Below are 19,463 nucleotides of genomic sequence, written 5' to 3' on the forward strand. Positions count from 1 at the left end.
AGCCTCTGACCTAGGTGTTTCGGAAGTGAGATGAGAGGAACACCTGAGCTCAAAACAGTTCCAGCCCAGTCTGAGCAACACAACAAGATCCTGTGCCAAAACCACCCAAATCAGTGAAAGTTAAGTGCAGCCACAGGAATATCAAAGAGAAGCTTATTAAACTGTATTGTTAATGTGTGAAGAAAAAATAATAAAAAAGAGAAAAAAAAAGTGAAAATATGAGAAGGGAGCAAGTTATAGGAAGAAATTTGAAAATCTGAGCATCTAGGTTACAGGATAACATTGGCTGTTCCTTTGAGAATTATCCATGTCAAAGTTACTTTTGCTTCCCCTTCCTGTGCCAGGAAATCTATGTTTAAAAAAAGAAAAGGAGGTGGGACTGGAGAGCTGGCTCAACAGTTCATAACCAATCCCAGCACTCAGGAGGCAAGAGATCAAATTCAGAGCCAACTCTGCTTCCTAGGCAATTGGAGAACATTTTTGGCTACACATTTCCAGGCTAGCATGGACTGGAAAAAAAATATATATATATATAAATATAAATATATAAATATAAATATAAATATAAATATAAATATAAATATAAATATAAATATAAATATAAATATAAATATAAATATATATATATAGTGCCTGAGTAATCCTGAGAAAAACCACGAGAGAAGGAAAGAAGTTTCGGGTCACTCATCACTAAAGTAGCAAATGTCACTAACAACTGAAGAAAAATATAAATCAAATTCAAAAAGTTTAACTTTACCTCTTCAAATAATATTAATTAAGAAAATGAATTGCTTCATTTGTATATGCCTTTAATCCCAGCAACTTGGGGGGCAGAGGCCAGCAGATCTGTTAGTCAAGTCCAGTATCCAGGGCTACACAGAAACTCTGAAACAAGAGGAAGGCAATGGGAGGGAGAGACAGACAGAGAGATAATGAACAGAGGGAGCTGGGGAGATGGATCAGCACTTAACAGGGATCTGACACCCTCTTCTGGCTTCTGAGGCAATCGAGCACACTAGTTGGTGCATAGTCATACATTCAAGCAAAACACCTACACAAGAACTGAAAATATATTATTTAAAGTTTTTAAGAAGGATATGCTGGCTAGATTCACAAATATCCAAGAAGTGTAGGACACAATTTAAAGCCCAGACCCTATGAATGATAAGGATAGAAGAAGGAACACAAGTCAAAGGCATAGAAAGTTTTTTAACAAAATCATAAAAGATAATTTTCCCAATCTAAAGTAGGTGTCTATCAAGTTACAAGAAGCATACAAAGCAACACACAGACAGACCAGAAATTTCCACAACAAATAATAAAACACTAAATGTGCAAAAGAAAAGATATCAAAATTTACAAGTCATATATAAATTTCACACCTAAATGTTCAATGGAAACTTAAAGCAAGAGAGGCCTGAATGGCTGTTCTACAGGCTCTAAAAGACTAGATACTCAGCAAACCTATCAATCACAAAAGAATTCCATAATAAAACCACATTTTAGTAATTTCTGTCTACCAATCTAGCTCTACAGAGGCACTAGAAAACTTCAGTCTGATAGCCATGAAGACACAAAGAATAAATAACCCAAGAATAGTACATCAAAAGTAGGAGAGAAATACCCATACCACAACAAAATAAAAAGAACCAATAAACACTGCCTGTTAATAATTCTCTGTTGTAGGCCTTTTTCTGGGGGCCTGAAAAAAGGACAAAGAGGATGCTAGTTCTGTGTCCTTGCCTATTCTGGGGCTGGGGCCAGGATCTCAAGGGAGTCAGGGTTTTCTCCACTGAAAGGCTGTGGTTATCAGTACCAAGGCAGCTTGAGATATCCTGCATTTCCTTTGTGCAACATTGGTTAATAACCTTCTAGCTGACTTTGTCTCATTGTGTGACAACTTTCTGCTAACTTTGTACCATTCCCCCCTGCTTATATACTTAAACAGTATATAAGATATTGTGTTTAATAAACTTACTGGCATGAGACATGAGCTTATACAGTCCTCCTAACCCCAGTTTTCTCTCTACTGTATTTTCTCATCCTCAGTCCTCCCTGATTTGATAACTTACAGTTTGGGACCCTCATTCCTGCCAAGTTCAAAGCATTCTCAATATTAATGGCTTCAATTCTCCAATAAAAAGACATAGACTAACAGACTGGATTAGGGAAAAGGATCCATCATTCTGCTTCATTGAAGCAAAACAAGTTACCATCAAGAATAGTCATCACCTCAAGGTTAAAAAAATGGAAATAGGTATTCAAAACAAATGAACCCAAGATGCAAGAAAGTGGAGCTATCTTAATATCTGACAAAATAGACTTCAAAGCAAAACTAATCAGAAGAGATAGAAGACACCGCATGTTAATTAAAGGAAAAAAATCTACCAAGAGGAATTAATATTCAAAACATTTACGAAACTTATACAAGGGCACCCAAGTTCATAAAAGAAACAATAATACAGCTATAACTTCATACTGCCCCTCACCCACTGAAGTTATATAATATAAATAACATCATAAATCAAATGTACCTAGCAGACATCTAGGAACATTTTGCCCAAACATTTATGAATATATTATTTTTCTCAGTAGATCATGGAACATTCTCCAAAACTGACCACATATTAAGAAACTAAACAAGTCTCAACAGATACAAGGAAACTGAAATAACACTCTTGAGCTTATATGTGACAACCATGGATTAAAGCTAGATATCAACAACAGAAATAGCAGAAAGTGTACAAACTCATGCAAGGAAACTGAACTCACTACTGAATGAAAACTGAGTCAATGGAAATCAAGGACATTAAAGGGGCTGGAGAGATGGCTAAGAGGTTAAGAGCACTGGTTGTTCTTCCAAAGGTCCTGAGTTCAGTTCCCAGCAACCACACGGTGACTCCTAACTATCTATAATGAGATCTGGTGCCCTCTTCTGGCCTGCAGGCACACATGCAGGAAGAATACTATATAAATAATAATAACAATATCTTCAATAAAAAAGGACATTAAAAACTTTAGAAGTGGATAAAAATGAAACAATATACCCAAATCTATGGGACACAATGAAGGCAGCTCTAAGAGGCAAGTTCACAACATTAAGTGCCTACCTCAAACTTTAGAGATCTCATATTAGTAACTTAACCACACACCCAAAACCTCCCAACCAACAAGAAATAATATCGAGAAAGAGTAAACAGGAAGATATTTTCAAACGCAGGGCAGAAATCAATGAAACAGAAACAATACAAACGAATCAATGAAAAAACGTAAGTTGGTTATTTGAGACAGGCAGGCAGGCAGACACACATAAACATACTTTTTAAATGAATACAAAATCTTTCCAAACTAATATTCCAGAGAAAAATTAAATCTTAACCTTTTCCCTACATAAAACAACTGAATAATAAGAAAATTATAGTGAGACAAGTGTGGTTCATTTGTCCTAGCACTTGGGAGATAGAAGTAAAATGATTATCACAAATGTGAGGCCAGTTTAACCTACAGAAAGGTCCTGTCTCAAAACAGAACAAAAGGACAGTCAAGACTGATATCTGTGGTCATTCTTTCTTATTCTCTTTAAGGTGTAGCCTTAGAAAAGCAATTTAGATGATGGTTCTAGAAAAGTGATTACAATGGTGATAAATCTGTCTAATTTCTACTCTTGCTATTTTCAAAAATATTAACTTTATGTGTATGGGTGTTCTGACTGCTTTAAGTGTTATGGGTGTTCTGGTTGTTTTATATATTGGTATAATGTTCTTGTGAAATGTATACAATTTACCCTTGTTTATTTCAAATGCTGATTTCTCTATCTCACTATTTGGTTGCAATCACACATTACACTGTGATGCATCACCTGTCTCAAGTTTGTGCAAAGATGCTACCATTTACTCTCTGTATTGCCAATAAAAACAACCAGCCAACGCTGAGCAATGGTGAGAATAGGGTGGGACATCCCCATCCAGAGGGGAGGAGAAAGAAGAAAGCGGGAGGAGGGGAGGAGAAGAGATATTGGAGAGGAGAGGAACTGGAAACACCAGGAGAGATGAACCAGACCTAAGATATGACTAAAAAGCAAGTATAATGTGGGAAATCTAAATGGGAGGAAGCTATATGGGCTTGGAGGTTTAGGATGGAGTAATTATTGCCCAGTATTGTGCTAGGTTAATTAAATAAATCCTAGTCTCTGTGTGGTGATTTGGATATACAGCTGATTTAGGAATAACCACTGTTTAACTAAAAGATAAAGCAGTATTAAATATTAATAACCACCAACATTTGCGTATGGGTGTTCTGGCTACATTTTGTGTACCACATGCAGTGTCTGTAGAGGCCAGAGGGTGGGAACAGATCTCCTGTAGTTGGAGTTAAAGACTTTTATGAACTGCCATATGGGTGCTGGAATTGAACCTTCCAGCACCCTTAACCTGATCCATCTCTCCAGCCCCTACTGTTGCTACTTTTATGTTTTAAGTTGAAATATGTTTCTTTAGTAAACCTAACGGCTTGAAATGTGGAACACTCTTTTATCAGTTCTTGGGAGGTAGATGAAAAAGGATAAAGAAGTGAGGCCAGTTTGGGCTATCTGCCCTCAGATATGTGGCTCAACATCTCATTAACCTGCTTAGCTAATAGATATTGTTTGACTCATGATGCCAATACTCACAGACTAATGAGAAGAATGATGATAACCAAGTAAATCTTATTCCAAGTACCCATATGGAAGACTCACAAAATTGTAGAACAGCAGCTTCAGGGAATCCTGATACCTTCTTCTGGCCTCAGTGGGCACTACATGCATGTGGTGCATAGATATCTGCTTACAAAACTATGCCCCCCCCATATTTACATACATATATATAAAAGAGTTTGGAAGGAGATACTCTGCATAGCTATACAAAGCTGGTACTAAAAGTAATCATTGCTAAATAAAAATCTCAGTGCTAAAGTTCTGAGAGATGGCTCAGCAGTTAACAGAGCCTACTGCTCATGCCAAACAAGGCCACAAAAAGACACTCTCATGTAGAGATGCTCCCCAAATACATAATCTTGCTGTTCCTCCAGACTGCACACCAGATGTAGATATTTAGTCTCTACTACTGCTAAGGACAGCATTGGTGGTATCCACCTTTAATCCCAGTACTTGGAAGGCTGAGGGAGGTGAATAATCACTGAGTGTTCCAGTAGAGCCAAACCTACATAGAGAGACCCTGTCTCAAAAAAACAAAACAAAAGACAAAAATAACAGCAACAAAACCTCAAAAAACCAAAAAGCCAATACTGATGAAAGCACCACATACTTGAATTCCCAGACATAGAGAAATCAAGCATTCCTCCCTTTTTGGCTAGCTTTCAAAGTGCCAGAATGTGCTAAGCAAGCTTCTCTGGGGTAGGGTGGTGGTGGTGGTGGGGGTGTCAAGGGTCAAATGGAGCTGTGAACCCTACAAACTACAGTGCATGGAAAATGGCCAACAGTAATAGTGGCATGACTGTTAAGAGGGTAACCAACTTCTTTCTGTTAGAATTTTACACCTATTCCACAAGAGAGAATCCATGCCTAATACCGGAAATCCTGGTCAAAAATCCTGTGCTTGTTAGGTGTGATGGCACATGTATTTGCTCCCAGAACTTGGGAAGCAAAAGCAGGCAGATTTTTCTAAGTTAAAGACCAGCCAGGTCTACACAGTTAAGACTTTGCCTCAAAACAAAATAAACCAAACCAAAACTACTTGGGAAAGTCATATATCCAAGGGGGTACAAAGGACTTACTCTTCTTAGCTAATAAATAAAAATAGTATAAAGTGACTTATAAACATCCTGTTTATACACAAAGGCAAATGCTACTCTTAATCAAAGAAGACTGTGCAGTGAACCATGGTGACATACAGACTCATGGCTGCTGAAGGAACTAAGAATAAATAATAGACAAGGGTTCAGCTCCAAACAAGACATTGATAGCACCCACTCTCAGCTTCAGGGGCATCTCAAGGAAAAGTGGGCAGAAAGAATTCAAGAGCTAGCACACAGAAACTCTACAAAATGCCATCTTCTAGGTAGATAAAGCTAGTCAATCAGAAGCTCACAGCAATTGTGGCTACTGTTACTGTCTGAACCAGACTGGCCCTGTCAACCATGAATGGTAGAGTGAACTGGAAGTTTCTAGTTTCCTTGAAGGTTCAGATATTTTGCTGCAAGCTGGGCACATGATGTTTTGCTATAGGTTGGCTTGTGAGAGGGCAAATGATGTTTTGTCAGCTCTCATGTATGAGGGGCGTGACTTTGGCCAGCTGAGAACATCCATTGATGTACTCTGAGGGAAGGAGATATGTAGAGACATACACATAGTGAGACATCACTTTTTGGATTGACATCACTGTACTGATCTTCGTGCATAGCCATTGACTTTGCAGAGAGAAAGGTTCCAAAGAACTTCTCAAGGCAATCCAACTATGTCTTGTACTTTCACTGAATTCTTGTTGTAGCCTGGTGTTAGCCTTTGGACTGGACTGCTGGTATACTGACAATTGAGTTTGGTAATCCTCAATAGACCCATCAACCCTCATGAGCAGGAATCAGATAAAAAAGGTCTACAGCCCTATTCCCTACTAATCTCTTATCTAAGGTGGTTGGGGCAAAAGGGTGGTTGGAAAGGAGGTAAAGGTGTTTAAGAACCCAAAATAAAGTAGGTTTAGTGAACAATCTAAGCTTATAGGTGATTCCCAATGTGGTTTAGGCACAATGGATAATTCTGCTTCTAATGTAGTGGAGGAATCGTCAGACTTTGATGAGTTGACAATGCTGTTTAAGGAGGTTGGCAAAATTGCTTTTGCTGCTGGGTGGTCTCCTGTCTTGCTCCTGGAGGTGGTTTTCTGGTTTTGTTTTGTGGTCTTTTTATATACCATGTTGAAAAATATTGTAAAAAAAGCTGAAAACTCAGAAGATTCACTCAATTTTCTGTTGTTGGAAAGGATTGCAGATTTGGCTATACCCCTAGAGAGTTTGCAAACAGAGGTTGAGGAGCTTGTGCAAAAGGAGCCAGTGGAAGGACAACAGCAGGGTTCTGGTTTGGTAACTGACACGAAATTTCTCACACGATGAAAAAGGGAAGCAAATTAAGCTGGAAAGCAGATTGCCCTGCTCCCTGCAATTTTGTCACAAGGTGCCCAGGGCACCTCCCTGAGGCAAGGTGCTGAGAAAAGCAGGAGGCTGTACAGGGTAATCGGGTTCCTGTTGAGCAAAGTACACCAGCAGAGGAGTTGCCCAGCACCACCAGCCTTCCTGGACTTTTTGTATCATATGCCTGCTAATGATTGCAGTGAAGCCTACGACGAGATCACATGGTATCCAATACACATGCTAGACTGAAACCATTTTAAAGAGTCTATGTTAAGGTTTGGGATGCATTCCTTATTCATTAAACAACTGGGTTATGCAAAACAGACTTTTTTTTTTTTTTAGTGTCAGCTGTTCTAGAAGTTGGTCAACAACTGCAATGGTTATCATGGTAGAGGCATGAAGCCATGAAAATTGAACATAATATAACAAGAAGTTATAAATGTTGGTAAAGACCAACTGCTTGGTGAAGGCCGCTAGCCACATCAGATCCTGGAACCAGAAATTAGTCCACAGAGATCTTGGCATTTGAAAATTCAAATATTGAACGTAAGAGAGCAATTAGGCCATTAAAAGCATGAGGAGTCCCAAAGGATAAGAGAGAAAAGTGATACTGGCTCCCAGGAACATAATGCCAGTGTCACTGGACAAGCTGTAGCTAGAAATCTCAGAAATCAAAATGCCTGGTGTTATATTGTGGTGAATTTGACCATTTCCAAAGAAACTATAAGCCTAGATGCTTCAGAGTGCTGCATTGACTTTGCAGAAAATGGTATTTGTAGAACAGAGTTTCTGGCTGCAGTGGAATGCAAAAGCTTCCAGAGTTTTGTAGCCACCGTGACAAGAAAAAACATTGGTCAAGGGATTTTAAGTCCAATGTAAACATAAAAGGTAACCTCTTGCCATCAGGAAACAAAAAAAAAAGGGGCCTGTCAACTTGAGGCCCCAAAGCAACGTGCGCCATCTTCCTTTGTTCAGCCAGTCGGTACCAAGCAGGCAGAAAAATCAAGTATTGATCTAATGTATGCTCCTGAAGGTAGTGGACTTTCCACAAATAACGTCTCTTACACACTATGCCCAAATGTTGAATGTTACAAGATAACCACTCATGTTTATTATCCTTACCTTCAGGGAAGGTAGGGATAATCCAGGGAAAAAGTGAATTAACTTCTCAAGGATTTATTGTACATCCAAGTATCATAGATGGGGATTTCAAGGAAGAAATTAAAATCATGGTGTATTGAGAAAAGAAACAAAAAAATAATGCATGGGACAGAATTGCTCAGATGTTACTGTTTCCTTACATCACGGGCAAGGCTGCTTCAGCATAAAGAACAGGGGCCTTTGGGAGTACTGGACAAAGTGGCAAACAGTGATTAACCATCAGAGACCCAAAACAATGGTACAAATGAATATTGTTGAAATAGGCTTGCTAGATACAGGAGCTGATGGCAGTATATTTTCCCAAAAGTTTTGAAATCCAGATTGGCCACTTCAGAAGGTGTATGTGCAGTTTATAGGAATTGGTAGATTATCACAAAAATATGTCCCATGGACTAAATGTGTGGGACCGGAAGGGCAAACAGGTAAGTTGATAATACCCTATGTGGCTGACATACCCATAATTTTATGGGAAGGGATCTTTTACAACCATGGGGTACTCAAATTAATAATTCTGCAATCCCAGGGACAGAAAATGTGGAAATTGGGGATGTGATGATAGATGTTCTTGGAAAAAATATTGACATGGGTGATTGAGAACAAGCACAAGCTGTGAGCATTGTCCAAACACAAGACATAACAGAAACTGAGTTTCCAAATTTATAATAGCGGCCACTGCTGAGATACCAATAGCCTTGCCCCTGAAATGGATATGAAACAGACCTGGGTGGCAAGAGTAGTGGCCTATAACAAAACAAAAATTGCAGGCACTTCATCAACTGGTACAAGAGCAGCTGGAGCCTCAAAATATAGAAGAGTCTACCAGCCCACGGAATTCAATTCCCTGTGTTTGTTTTAAAAAAGAAATCAGGAAAAATGGAGAATGATAACAGATTTAAGAGCAGTCAACAGAATAAGTCAATCAATGGGTCCTTTATAGCTTGGACTCCCTTTACCTTCTTTGTTACCTAAGTCATTGCCTATAATAATAATTGACTTGGAAGATTTCTTTTTCGCAACACCCTTGCTTGAGCAGGATAGGGAAAGGTTTGCTTTCTCAGTACCTACTTTGAACAATAGTGGTCCAATAAAAGGATACTACTGGAGGGTGTTGCCACAGGAAAGGTTATAAACGGCCCAACTTTATGTCAATATTTTGTGCAACAACCATTAGAACTAATTCGTAGGCAATTTCCTCAATATATCATATATCATTATATGGATGATATTTTGCTAGCTGATTCTGGAAAGATACTTTAGAGAAAATGTTTAAGGAAACACAAAGAATTCTGCCAAGTTGGAAGTTACAGATTGCTCCAGAAAAAAATACAAAGAGGAGAGTCACTTAGTTATTTGGATTAAAAAAACAGGTCAACAAAATATTTGACCACAAAAGGTCGAGATGTGTAGGGACCACTTGTAACCTCTTAACGATTTTCAAAAATTAATGGGAGATATTAACTGGCTGAAGCCTACAATTGTACTGAGTACTTATGAGTTAAGTAATTTGTTTCAAACATTACAAGGAGATTAAAACTTAAACAGTACAAGATATCTAAGAGCTGAAGTAGAAAGAGAGTTAACTCTTGTAGAACAAAGACTGCAAGAAGCATATTAGAGTGAAATGATCCTAAACTTAATTGCATTTTGGTCATTTTGCCTTCAACTCATTCTTCTACTGGGCTATTATTCAAAAGGAAGATTAAAAATTTAAAAAAAGATTAAAAATTTTGCAAGTGAAGTCTGGAACTTCAAACTTGTCTCAGAATTGAGTAACAGAACTTTCCTCATCCATATTTTCATTCATTCAAGTCACATGTCAAGATCAGGCACATAAGTCTTATTTCTAAATTTTTTATGCAAAACTCTTGAGCATAGGTGGCTATTAAAATCTACTCAAGGATCAATATGGCTTAGCAGGTAAAGCCCAATGACCTGAGTTTGAGCCTTGGAACCCAGATGGAGAAACACAAATTCAGAAAAACCGCCCTCTATCCTCTACATATTCATGGTGACACCAAAGACCACACATGAGCACAAATACATAACAAATGAATGTAAACAGTTGTCAATCATTTAATATTCTGTAAATACTAGATATATCATTGTGGGTTGGACACTTGTGGATTCAACCAATTGCAGGTGAGAAAACTACCTACTTGATCTGTAGATTTATTTTTCATTACTCCCCCAAACTGTATAATGTGATTAACTTTCATAGCACTTAGGTTGTTATAGTGAAATTTTTATAATTTTGGTTTCTTTAAAAAACACTGAAAGGTTATGGGAATATGTTTTTGTTTTAATCCCAGGTGTGGGATATGGGTCTAACTTCAGATTGTCCACAGGAGCTAACTATGATTTGCCTTGTGCTTTGGCAGGGCATGATTTTGCCAGGGGAAGACAGTTTCTAAAAGTGTATGACATCTGGAATTCTGGGGACTCTTGAAAGGGTATATAAATGCTAGAGGCCCAAGAGGGGCTGTGGCTGCTGCTTCTGGTTGCTGCTGTTGTGGTTGGTGGCTGTCTGTTAAGTGGTCATGCGCAGAGACGAGTGGAAGAAATTGAATATCCTGATGATGATGATCAAACCTGCCCCAAAGAACCTGAAACCCCTAATCAGCAGGAGGTAGTTTAATGATAACAATGCCCCCTTTCCATTCTTTCTCTCCTAACTAGTATTGGTGAGTTGAAAGGGTGAAGTAAGGGTGGAGAAGGGTAGTAAAAAAAGGAATCCACAATGTAGCCAAAAATCTGGTTACAGGTTGTATCAGGTATTATTATCTACAGAGAACTGAAGAACATCAGGGTGTATATAATGAAACTTTTGGATAAGAAAGACTCCCAAGGCTGGAGTGACGGTCAGCAGTTCAAATCACTGACAGTATCCACATGTCAGCTAACTCCAGTTTCAGAGGATCCAACTCTCTTTTCTGGCATCAAAGGGCACGAGGAACTCATGCACACAAAGAAAAATTAACACGTAAGCACTCCTATACAAGATACCTTAACAGGGTTAGAGAGTTGACCGCACGGTTAGAAGTACTCTATGCAGAGAACCAGGATTCCATTCCTGGCACCAACATGGCAGCTCTCATATGTAACTCCAATTCCAGGGTATCTGACACCCTCTTCTTGTATCTATGAGCACCAGGCTCACATGTGTTATAACATCCACACATGCTGGCAAAACACTCACATGCATTACGAAGAACCTGGAGAGCAGAGATGAAAAGAAACCTTAAGATAGATCTAAAAATTTATAACAGGTGGCTTCATGGTTAGTGTGTGCTTTTTATTCACAAGGCTTACTCCCCAGCATCAACATAAGCATATTTGCAATTAAGAACTAAGGTTTATTTGGGCCTGCTAGAGCATCCCTTTGACTCCAGCACTCAAAAGGCAGAGGCCAGCCAGGGTTACACAGTGAGATCCTGGCTCAAAGAACAAACAAGAATTACGACTTAAGTTATATGTATACAACCTTTCCAACAAGCAAGCCACTTTGAAACAAAGTACTGTGAATGATCTGAGATTCCACCTTACTTGCAACCTAATAAAGTAGCCCAAGTTTCACAGATAGTGAGTTTCACAGATTATGATTAATGGCAAGTAACTCAAGGAGCAGAGACAAAAGGGTAGTTCATTGTGAATTGCATAAACTCAAGTATTTGTGACAAGGCAAGACAGTGCAGAGGTTGCTCCATCTTGTATTCTTGCTGAGGCCATTTTAGGTTTGACTAGAATTTGATCTCCTTGATATAAAGCCCAGTGGAAAATTACTAAACTCTATTCTAGGAACCCAAGGTCAAGATGCCCCAACAAAGTTATCCCTGAAAAACAGCAAGCCACTAATAGTTCATGTAGTCTGCCCCAGACATAAGGAGAAAGCTGTAGAAATTAGGATTTGAAGGAATGAGTAGATCTCAACTTTTAGAAATTATTTAAGACAGTTTAAAAGAGCCAAGATTCAGCTGAAGACAGAGAATGAATGAAACTCTCCCATGTGGTGGTGGCTTCCCTTAGAGAAACAGACAAGAAGAAAGGGAAACAAACCTGGAGAAAAGGTTCAAAAACTCATCAGCATTGTCTGATGAACCTCAAGTTCATCAGATCTATTGGAATTTAGACAAAAATATCCTCAGAGCAACCTGCTCTACAATGTAGATGACCTCCTTATACTCTGATCACTGAAGAGGAAGGTAAAGGCAACAGAAGGCCTTTTAGAATCATTCCAAGACCTATGGTACAGAGTCTCAGCCAAGAAGGTTCAGCAGTGCTTCCCTCAGGTCACATATCTAGGCTACAACCTACAGAATTAAAGTAAATCCAGCCTATCAGGCCTGATCTGACTAATGCCCTAATGGAGACATCAGATGAGGTACTGCTCACAGATGGGAGAAGTTCTGCTCAAGAAAGAATCAGGCAAACCCCAAAGGAAAAAGACCCCACAAGAAAATCAGGCTTGAGGAAATGGAGCCAGGGAACATTGGGGAAATCAGGCCTACTGGTTTTGGCTATAAATATCTGTTGCTGTTTAGAGATACCTTCTTGGGTTGGGTAGAGACCTACCACACCTAAACAGACATTGCTCCAATAGTTACTAAGAAACTTCTTCAGGAAATAATTCCTGAAGGAAATAATGTCCTAGCTTTGGAGTCGAGCAATGTCCCTACCTTCACAGCTAAAGTGTCTCAAACTCTGACTAACTCTGACAAAGGTATTAATTGGAAATTGCATTGTGCTCAGGTCAGGAAAAAAAGATACGTAAAACTCTTAAGGAAACTCTGACAAAATTGGTCCTGGAAAGTGGTAAAAATTAGGCCAACTTCCTCCACTCCCCTTTATCCTACTAAGAGCCCAAAGTACTCCTTACCAGGAGGTGATTACTGGGTTTTGAAATTATGTTTGGGGACCACTTCCAATCCTCCCCAAACTTCTCGAGTCCTTTCAGTCTTAGCAGGAACTTGCCAGGCCACTGACCAGATTATGAAGAGAATCCTGCCCTCTCCTACCTCTGAACCCTCCCACCAGTTCCAGCCCAAAGAGTTGGTTTGGATAAAGTGGATCCCTACCTGGACCCTGGAACCTGTCTGGAAGGGACTCTACCTAGTCATCCTCACCATTCCAAATGCTGTCAAAGTAGCTGGTGTCATCCCTTGGAGTCATCACTCCCAACTAAAACAATAAACAGAGCCTCTGAGGACGATAAAAGATGGACCATCACTTGGTCCTCAGACCCTATAAAAATAAGAGTGACCAGAGGCTAATAACCTGGGATACACAATTCCCATCAGTCCCAAACCTGGACATGGGAACACAGAAAAATCAGGGATGAGAAACTATATTTTGGGTCTTATATATATATTTAGTCTCTTATGTCCGTCCCAGGGGTGGAACAATATGGGTGTAGAGGAGGAACGAGGGTCAATAAATCAGCTTATGAAGAAAACTGTCTAGAAAAAAAGGCCTTCCAAGATTACAATTTTATGCATGCCCTGCCAATGATAAGTGTTCTGCCACAGACAAGGTACTTGCATCTTATCTCCAAATTATAATCTTGCTTCTTCACCTTACAATAAGGTTTCCTCAAATGCCCAACAAAACCGCCTATTTATCATGCCCCTTAAGCTACCTGGCTTGCTTGTACTAACAATTTGACAAAACATGCCTCCTCCAACTCACTAGAAAGTCAAACCTCTACTCAAAATTACCCAGTAGGTATATATGCCTATAATGGGGAAGAGAGGAAGAACTCATACTGGCCTTGATCCAATGTCAAAGGACAAACAGGCCCCGATTCTAGTAGGGACAGGAATAGCCTGTGCAACTACTACAGGCACCTCAGCCTTGATTCTTGGGAATCAAAACTAAAGGAAACTCAGTTATTCAGACCTAGGCTATTTAGTGAATGCTATTTCTAGGCTGGAGAGCCAAGTTTATTCTCTCACAGAGGTTGTTGGAGACAAGCCCTGAGAAACTTCCGACCTTTTCTCATTCCCCCTACCCTGCTGCACCTGGCTGACTAACATCCTGCTTGACAGTTGGAGAAATGTGCTAACTGTCTCAAAATAACCGCAAAGTATTCCATGCCCGGGCCAAGAAGATTTTGTAACTTCCACCCTGCCCCTTCCTGAGTAAGAAGATTCTACAGTACGCTTTTCCACCCTGTCCCTTCCTGGGTAAGAAGATTCTAAATGCGCTTTTCCACCCTGCCCCTCCCTGAGTAATAAGGTTCTAAATGCGCTTTTCTACCCTACCCCTCCCTGAGTAAAAAGGATTCTACACTGTGTTCCTCCCTCGCCCCGCCCCTATCTTAGGTTGGCCTTAAAAGCCTGCTCCGGTTCAATAAAATTTGACTCTTGACAAGTGCACATTTGCTTGAGTCCGTTCTTCTCTCTCGCCCGTTTTTCTTTCAGGCCTGGTCCTCTTCGAAGACCCCACGAATTACTAGTCGCGCAGGCGGGTACAAGAGGTAGTTCTGCAGAACTAAAAGAAGACTAGATCTCCTTTTTTATGAAACAGAGAGGAGTTTCTGTGCCCTTAGGAGAAACTTGCTGTTTCTGTGTAAACCAATTAAGGCTAAGTAGGCAGTCCTGGCTACGGTCAAGGAAAACGTCAAAGAAAGGGAAGGAGATACAGATCAGATAATTAATTTAGGTCTCCATGGTTGACCACCTTACAGTTGCCATTAGCCTGACTATTGATTTTTATTCTGATCCAGTTGAGGCTGATCCTCAACTGCATGGCTAATATATCAACTAAAGAATAAAATTTAGTTAGGCTTCTGGTCCTCAGAATCAACCATGACCCTCAGAACAGTACAAGTCAATGATTTCTGTCTTGCCCATGAACCAATTAGGGAACGTGAAAGGGCAAGACTGCAAAGGTTCCATTATCTTATACTTTGGCTGAGACAATTTTAGGTTTGACTAGAGTTTGGCCTCCTTAATAGCAATTATTGTGGAAAATTACCAAACGCTATTCTAAGAACTTGGGATCAAGTTGCCCTAGCAAATCATAATTTATCTTGGCTTCTGTTAAACTGCTTGCTTGTGTAAATGTTTTTATTTCTTCAATTAGAGGATGAGATGAGAGACATACTGTTGCAGGGTATTTGATAACACTGTGACCCCCCAAGATTATGTACTGGAAAAACCTGTTTCTAATTATGGTGTGGTTCAGCCCTTGTACACACCTTTAATTCAAGAGCTTTCTGTAACCAGGATTAAAGTAGTCAACTATAGGTCAAGAGGCAGAGCAAACGATCAGCTAACAGGGAGTGAATATAGGAAAAAAACACAGAGAGTGAAAGGAAGTCCAGAGAACTGATAGAGCACACAGGAAGTAGAAAGGAGGGACATTCAGTTTGAAGGGTTTTTAAAAAGACAACATGGAGAAGAGGCTTTTCCTTCTGGGACATATGCGGAGTTAGGTCAGTTGGGTGGTTTCTCTGCCTCTCCAAGCTGTAGGCTTTCAGATCAACATCTAGCTCCTGAGTCTTTATTGGTAAAATTGAACATTTGGGATTTTGTTTAAAAACAACACCATATCCAAGCTTCGTGAATACGTGACTTGGGCTGAACCCACAGCATTTCTATCTAACTATCCCCAGGCCCTAGGCCTGGAAGCTTCTAACCTCTGTAGAATCTAATCTTCTGCAAGCTCAAGCCTTGAAGGCTTCAGCTCCCAGCCTCCTATCGGCTAACCTAGGCCTAGAATGTTTTCTGCCTCTGAGACTTATTGGTGAATAAACTCGTCCTTTTTAGCTCTTTCTGAACTCTGGCTAGCTAGTTCAACTCAGCTCTTCTGGCTCAAATCCCTCTCCAAGCTGACTGATTCAAACTGGCTTCTGTCAGCTTCTAACTGAATTGCTCTACTTGAAAAAACTGCCTCAAAACTCCACAAACTGAACTGCACTGACTGCAAAAACTGAACAGAACTCATTGGAACTACACGAACTCAACTGAACTGCACCAAACTTAACTCTCTCTCTCCCTGCATTGCTCTTATGTAGCCTCTCTTTCCTCTCTGCCATTATAAGAGTTGGGCATATCCAATCTCTGACTCATTCTGTCAAATCTTTCTCTGATTTGTCACTTTGTCTGCCCCTCAATTAAACATCATCATTTGGGATTAAAGGTGTGTCTGTATTCCAGCCAGATCACACAGACGTAGAAGGACTTTGGATGTGATCCTTTGCCAGAGCAGCCATGTTGGTGGATTAAAACTCCTCTACATGTTTGCACAAAACTTCCTGCTTTCATCTTCCAGGCAAGGTAACTGGATGTGGCTTTTGCCTCTAAAATCCCCTTGCACTAATGTTTAGAGCAGTGGGCTGTCAACCTTCCTAATGCTGTTTAATACAGTTCCTTATGTTGTGGTGACCCCCAACCAAAAACTTATTTTCTTTGCTACTTCATAACTGTAATTAAGCTACAGTTATGAATTGTAATATGAATATCTGATATACAGGATATCTGATATGTGACCCTTGTGAAAGGGTCATTCTCCCACCCCCCAGGGGTTGCAACTCACAGGTTGAGAACCACTGGGTTATATTGGCATCCTTAGTACCTGGCTGGAAAAAAAAAACAAAAAACAAAAAACAAACAAACAAACAAAAAACACACAAGACTTTCATTTGGCTATACAGACTATGCCTGAGTAGTCTCTCTCTGTGGGCTCTCTGTAACAATAGAGACCCAAGGAAAGTAAGTAGTTCCCTATGACTAAATACTAGTCTAAGATAAGGCTAAGTGAGTCTATGAGAACAATCCAACAATCACATCCTGACCTGTTGTAATTATTCAACGTATTAATTAAAGGCAATCATTCCCTTTAATACAGATGGTTTAAGTGACTGGCCACCAGGTGTGAGGGCGCATGCCCGTGATCTTTTACTCTGAAGAGGCTGAGGCGGGAAGATTGCTAGCTGTGGACAAGTCTAAGTTGCTACATCAGCCAAACAAAATACACACACAACAAACCACGAAGCAATAGAAAGAGATTTCTCTTCCTCAGTTACTTTGTATTTTTAAAAGACGTCAATTTGCCCAAATATTTGCAGAATTAAAAGTTAAAAACTTCAGGCGTTCTCCCAGAAATAATTACTGCACTTCAAATGCTTTAAACCTGTTAACATAAGCAATGGAAACTACCTGTCTAAAACTAGTTACTTAGAAACATCACAAGAGAAAGTAACTTCCAACTACTGCGTACAAAACACTTCGCAAGTCTATTTGCTTTCTACTCTTTATCGTGTGGTTCAAAATAAAATCTCGGAAAGCAGTAGCAGACAACAAAACTCTTTCTTCTGTTTCCTTTGTCCCCAACGGAGGGGCAATAGGAGAGGAAACTCTTTAAGGTAAAGAGCCCCGAATGCACAAGATTCGAAACAGACGGCAAACAATCTGCAATCAATCATCAAAGAAAGTCCCCATCACTTCATCTCCATCCCTCCCTCCCCCTCTCCGGCTCGCATAACCCGGGTGTACACGAGCTGATCCGGATCCTATGCACCCGGACAAAGCTTAGCGGAGGCAGCGGGCAGAAGCTAACTCGCCACGGCCGTCAGAGCTCCGCAAAAGTGAGGGACCGCCGGGTCGCTCGGCCGGCCCGGGCCCACTTCGACCCTCCCCGGCCGCGCGGCGGGCGCCCGCCACCTCGCACCTCGCGGGCCCCTCTCACCTTGGGTGGCGAACGGCGAAGGAGCGCCGGCCGGGGAGCCGGGGGCGGGGGCGGGCGCGGGTGGAGGGGTCTCTGCCGAGCCGAGCGCGGGCGCCGTCAGCATGAGGTAGCGCTGGGGCGCGGGCAGGCAGCGCTGGCAGAACGAGTGCAGGCAGGGCAGCAGTTTGGGCGCCCGGCTCTGGATGTTCTGGTGGCACACGGCGCAAGTGTCCAACAGGTTGAGCCGGGACGCCTCGCCGCCGCTCTCCGAGTCCGGGCCCTGCCGGCTCTCGGCCTCGTTCTCCCCGCTCGGCGCCGCCGCTGCGGGGACCCCGGCCGGGGCCGCCGCCGCCGCCTTCTCCACAGCCACCTCCATTGTCCTGCGGCCGCCGCCGGGGAAGCGGGAGCGCGCTCACCGCCCGCCGCCCCCGACGACCTCCGCTGCCGCCGCCTCGCGCTCTCCTTCGAGGCCGCGCGGACTCGCGGAGGGAGCGCGGGGAGGAAGCCGCCTCCCGAGTGGCGCGGCCGGAAGGCGCGGAGCTGTCAGCGAGGACCGGCGCCCGCACCGCGACGCCGCCGCGCGGGCTACCAGGCAAACCGCCGCCGAGACGCTCGAGTCCGCCCGGCGCGCCCGCCCGCCCGCGCCGAGCAGCCTTTCTCTCGGGCCCCTTGGACCACCGCGGGCCCCGCCCCCACCTCCCTCTCCCAGCAACCGCGGCGACAGCCGGCCGAGCGCCCTCCAATGACCGCCGCGCCTGCCCACGAGGCGGGGCCTGCGGGAGCCCGCGAGGCTCGGACGGCCCCCGCGGGAGGTTGCGAGTGGGCGGAGCTACCCCGCTCCGGACGCCGAGGACCGCGGCCGCCGATTGGCTCGCCGTCTGCGCTTCGCTCTTCTGAAGATAGTAAAGGGATCGTTGGTAAAGGAGGCGCAGCAGGCGCCTGATTCGGCCCGCCGCTGTGGCCCCGCCCAAGAGGCGGGGCTCCATCTTGTCTACCCAGCCTGGTTAATTAAGAAACTGCTTGGAGCTTTTACTATTGGAGACGCGAACCAAGAGAAGAGTAAAGATCGTGGGAGGGCCGAGGGAGAATAAAGGAGTAAACAAGGAGAGAGAGAGTGAGGAAGGGAGAGAGAGAGAGAGAGAATTCACGTGTGAATGCGTGAATTTTCTGTGGTTTGAATTTATCTCTGTGATGAATGAATGTGATGTAGTGGGGGTGAAATTGTAACTTTGTTGCAATTTTTAAAAACTACTTCAGTGGAAATAGGTGAAATTAATTTTGTTTCTTAAGTGAATAAAAGCCATTGATTTTTTTCGAGGACTAAAGAAACTATTTGCAAATGTCTTAACTACGTAAATATTAAACTACTAAAAGAAATAAAATGAATCCAGACGTGGTGACATACACCCATACTCCTAGAGTCACTACAAATTCAAAATTATCCTAGGTTATAGTCAGTGTAAAACCCTGCCTCAAAAAGGGGAGGAAAAAGAAAAAAAATTCTCAATTCTGGTTTT

At 41.9% G+C, this 19,463-nt stretch overlaps 1 protein-coding gene across 1 annotated transcript in view; it reads right to left on the minus strand.

Moving 5' to 3' along the window:
* Trim24 (tripartite motif containing 24) overlaps window positions 1–18,390 on the minus strand; it is a 113,804-nt gene extending 95,414 nt beyond the window's left edge. Inside the window, exon 1 of the mRNA XM_055602037.1 lies at window positions 17,968–18,390. Coding sequence (XP_055458012.1) covers window positions 17,968–18,322 — 355 coding nt within the window. The 5' untranslated portion in view covers window positions 18,323–18,390. The remainder of the gene's footprint in view (window positions 1–17,967) is intronic.
* Between the last annotated feature and the right edge of the window lie 1,073 nt (window positions 18,391–19,463).

The sequence above is a fragment of the Psammomys obesus genome, unplaced genomic scaffold, assembly GCF_907164565.1.
Source record: "Psammomys obesus unplaced genomic scaffold, mPsaObe1.curated_primary_1811, whole genome shotgun sequence".
Lineage (NCBI taxonomy): Eukaryota > Metazoa > Chordata > Mammalia > Rodentia > Muridae > Psammomys > Psammomys obesus.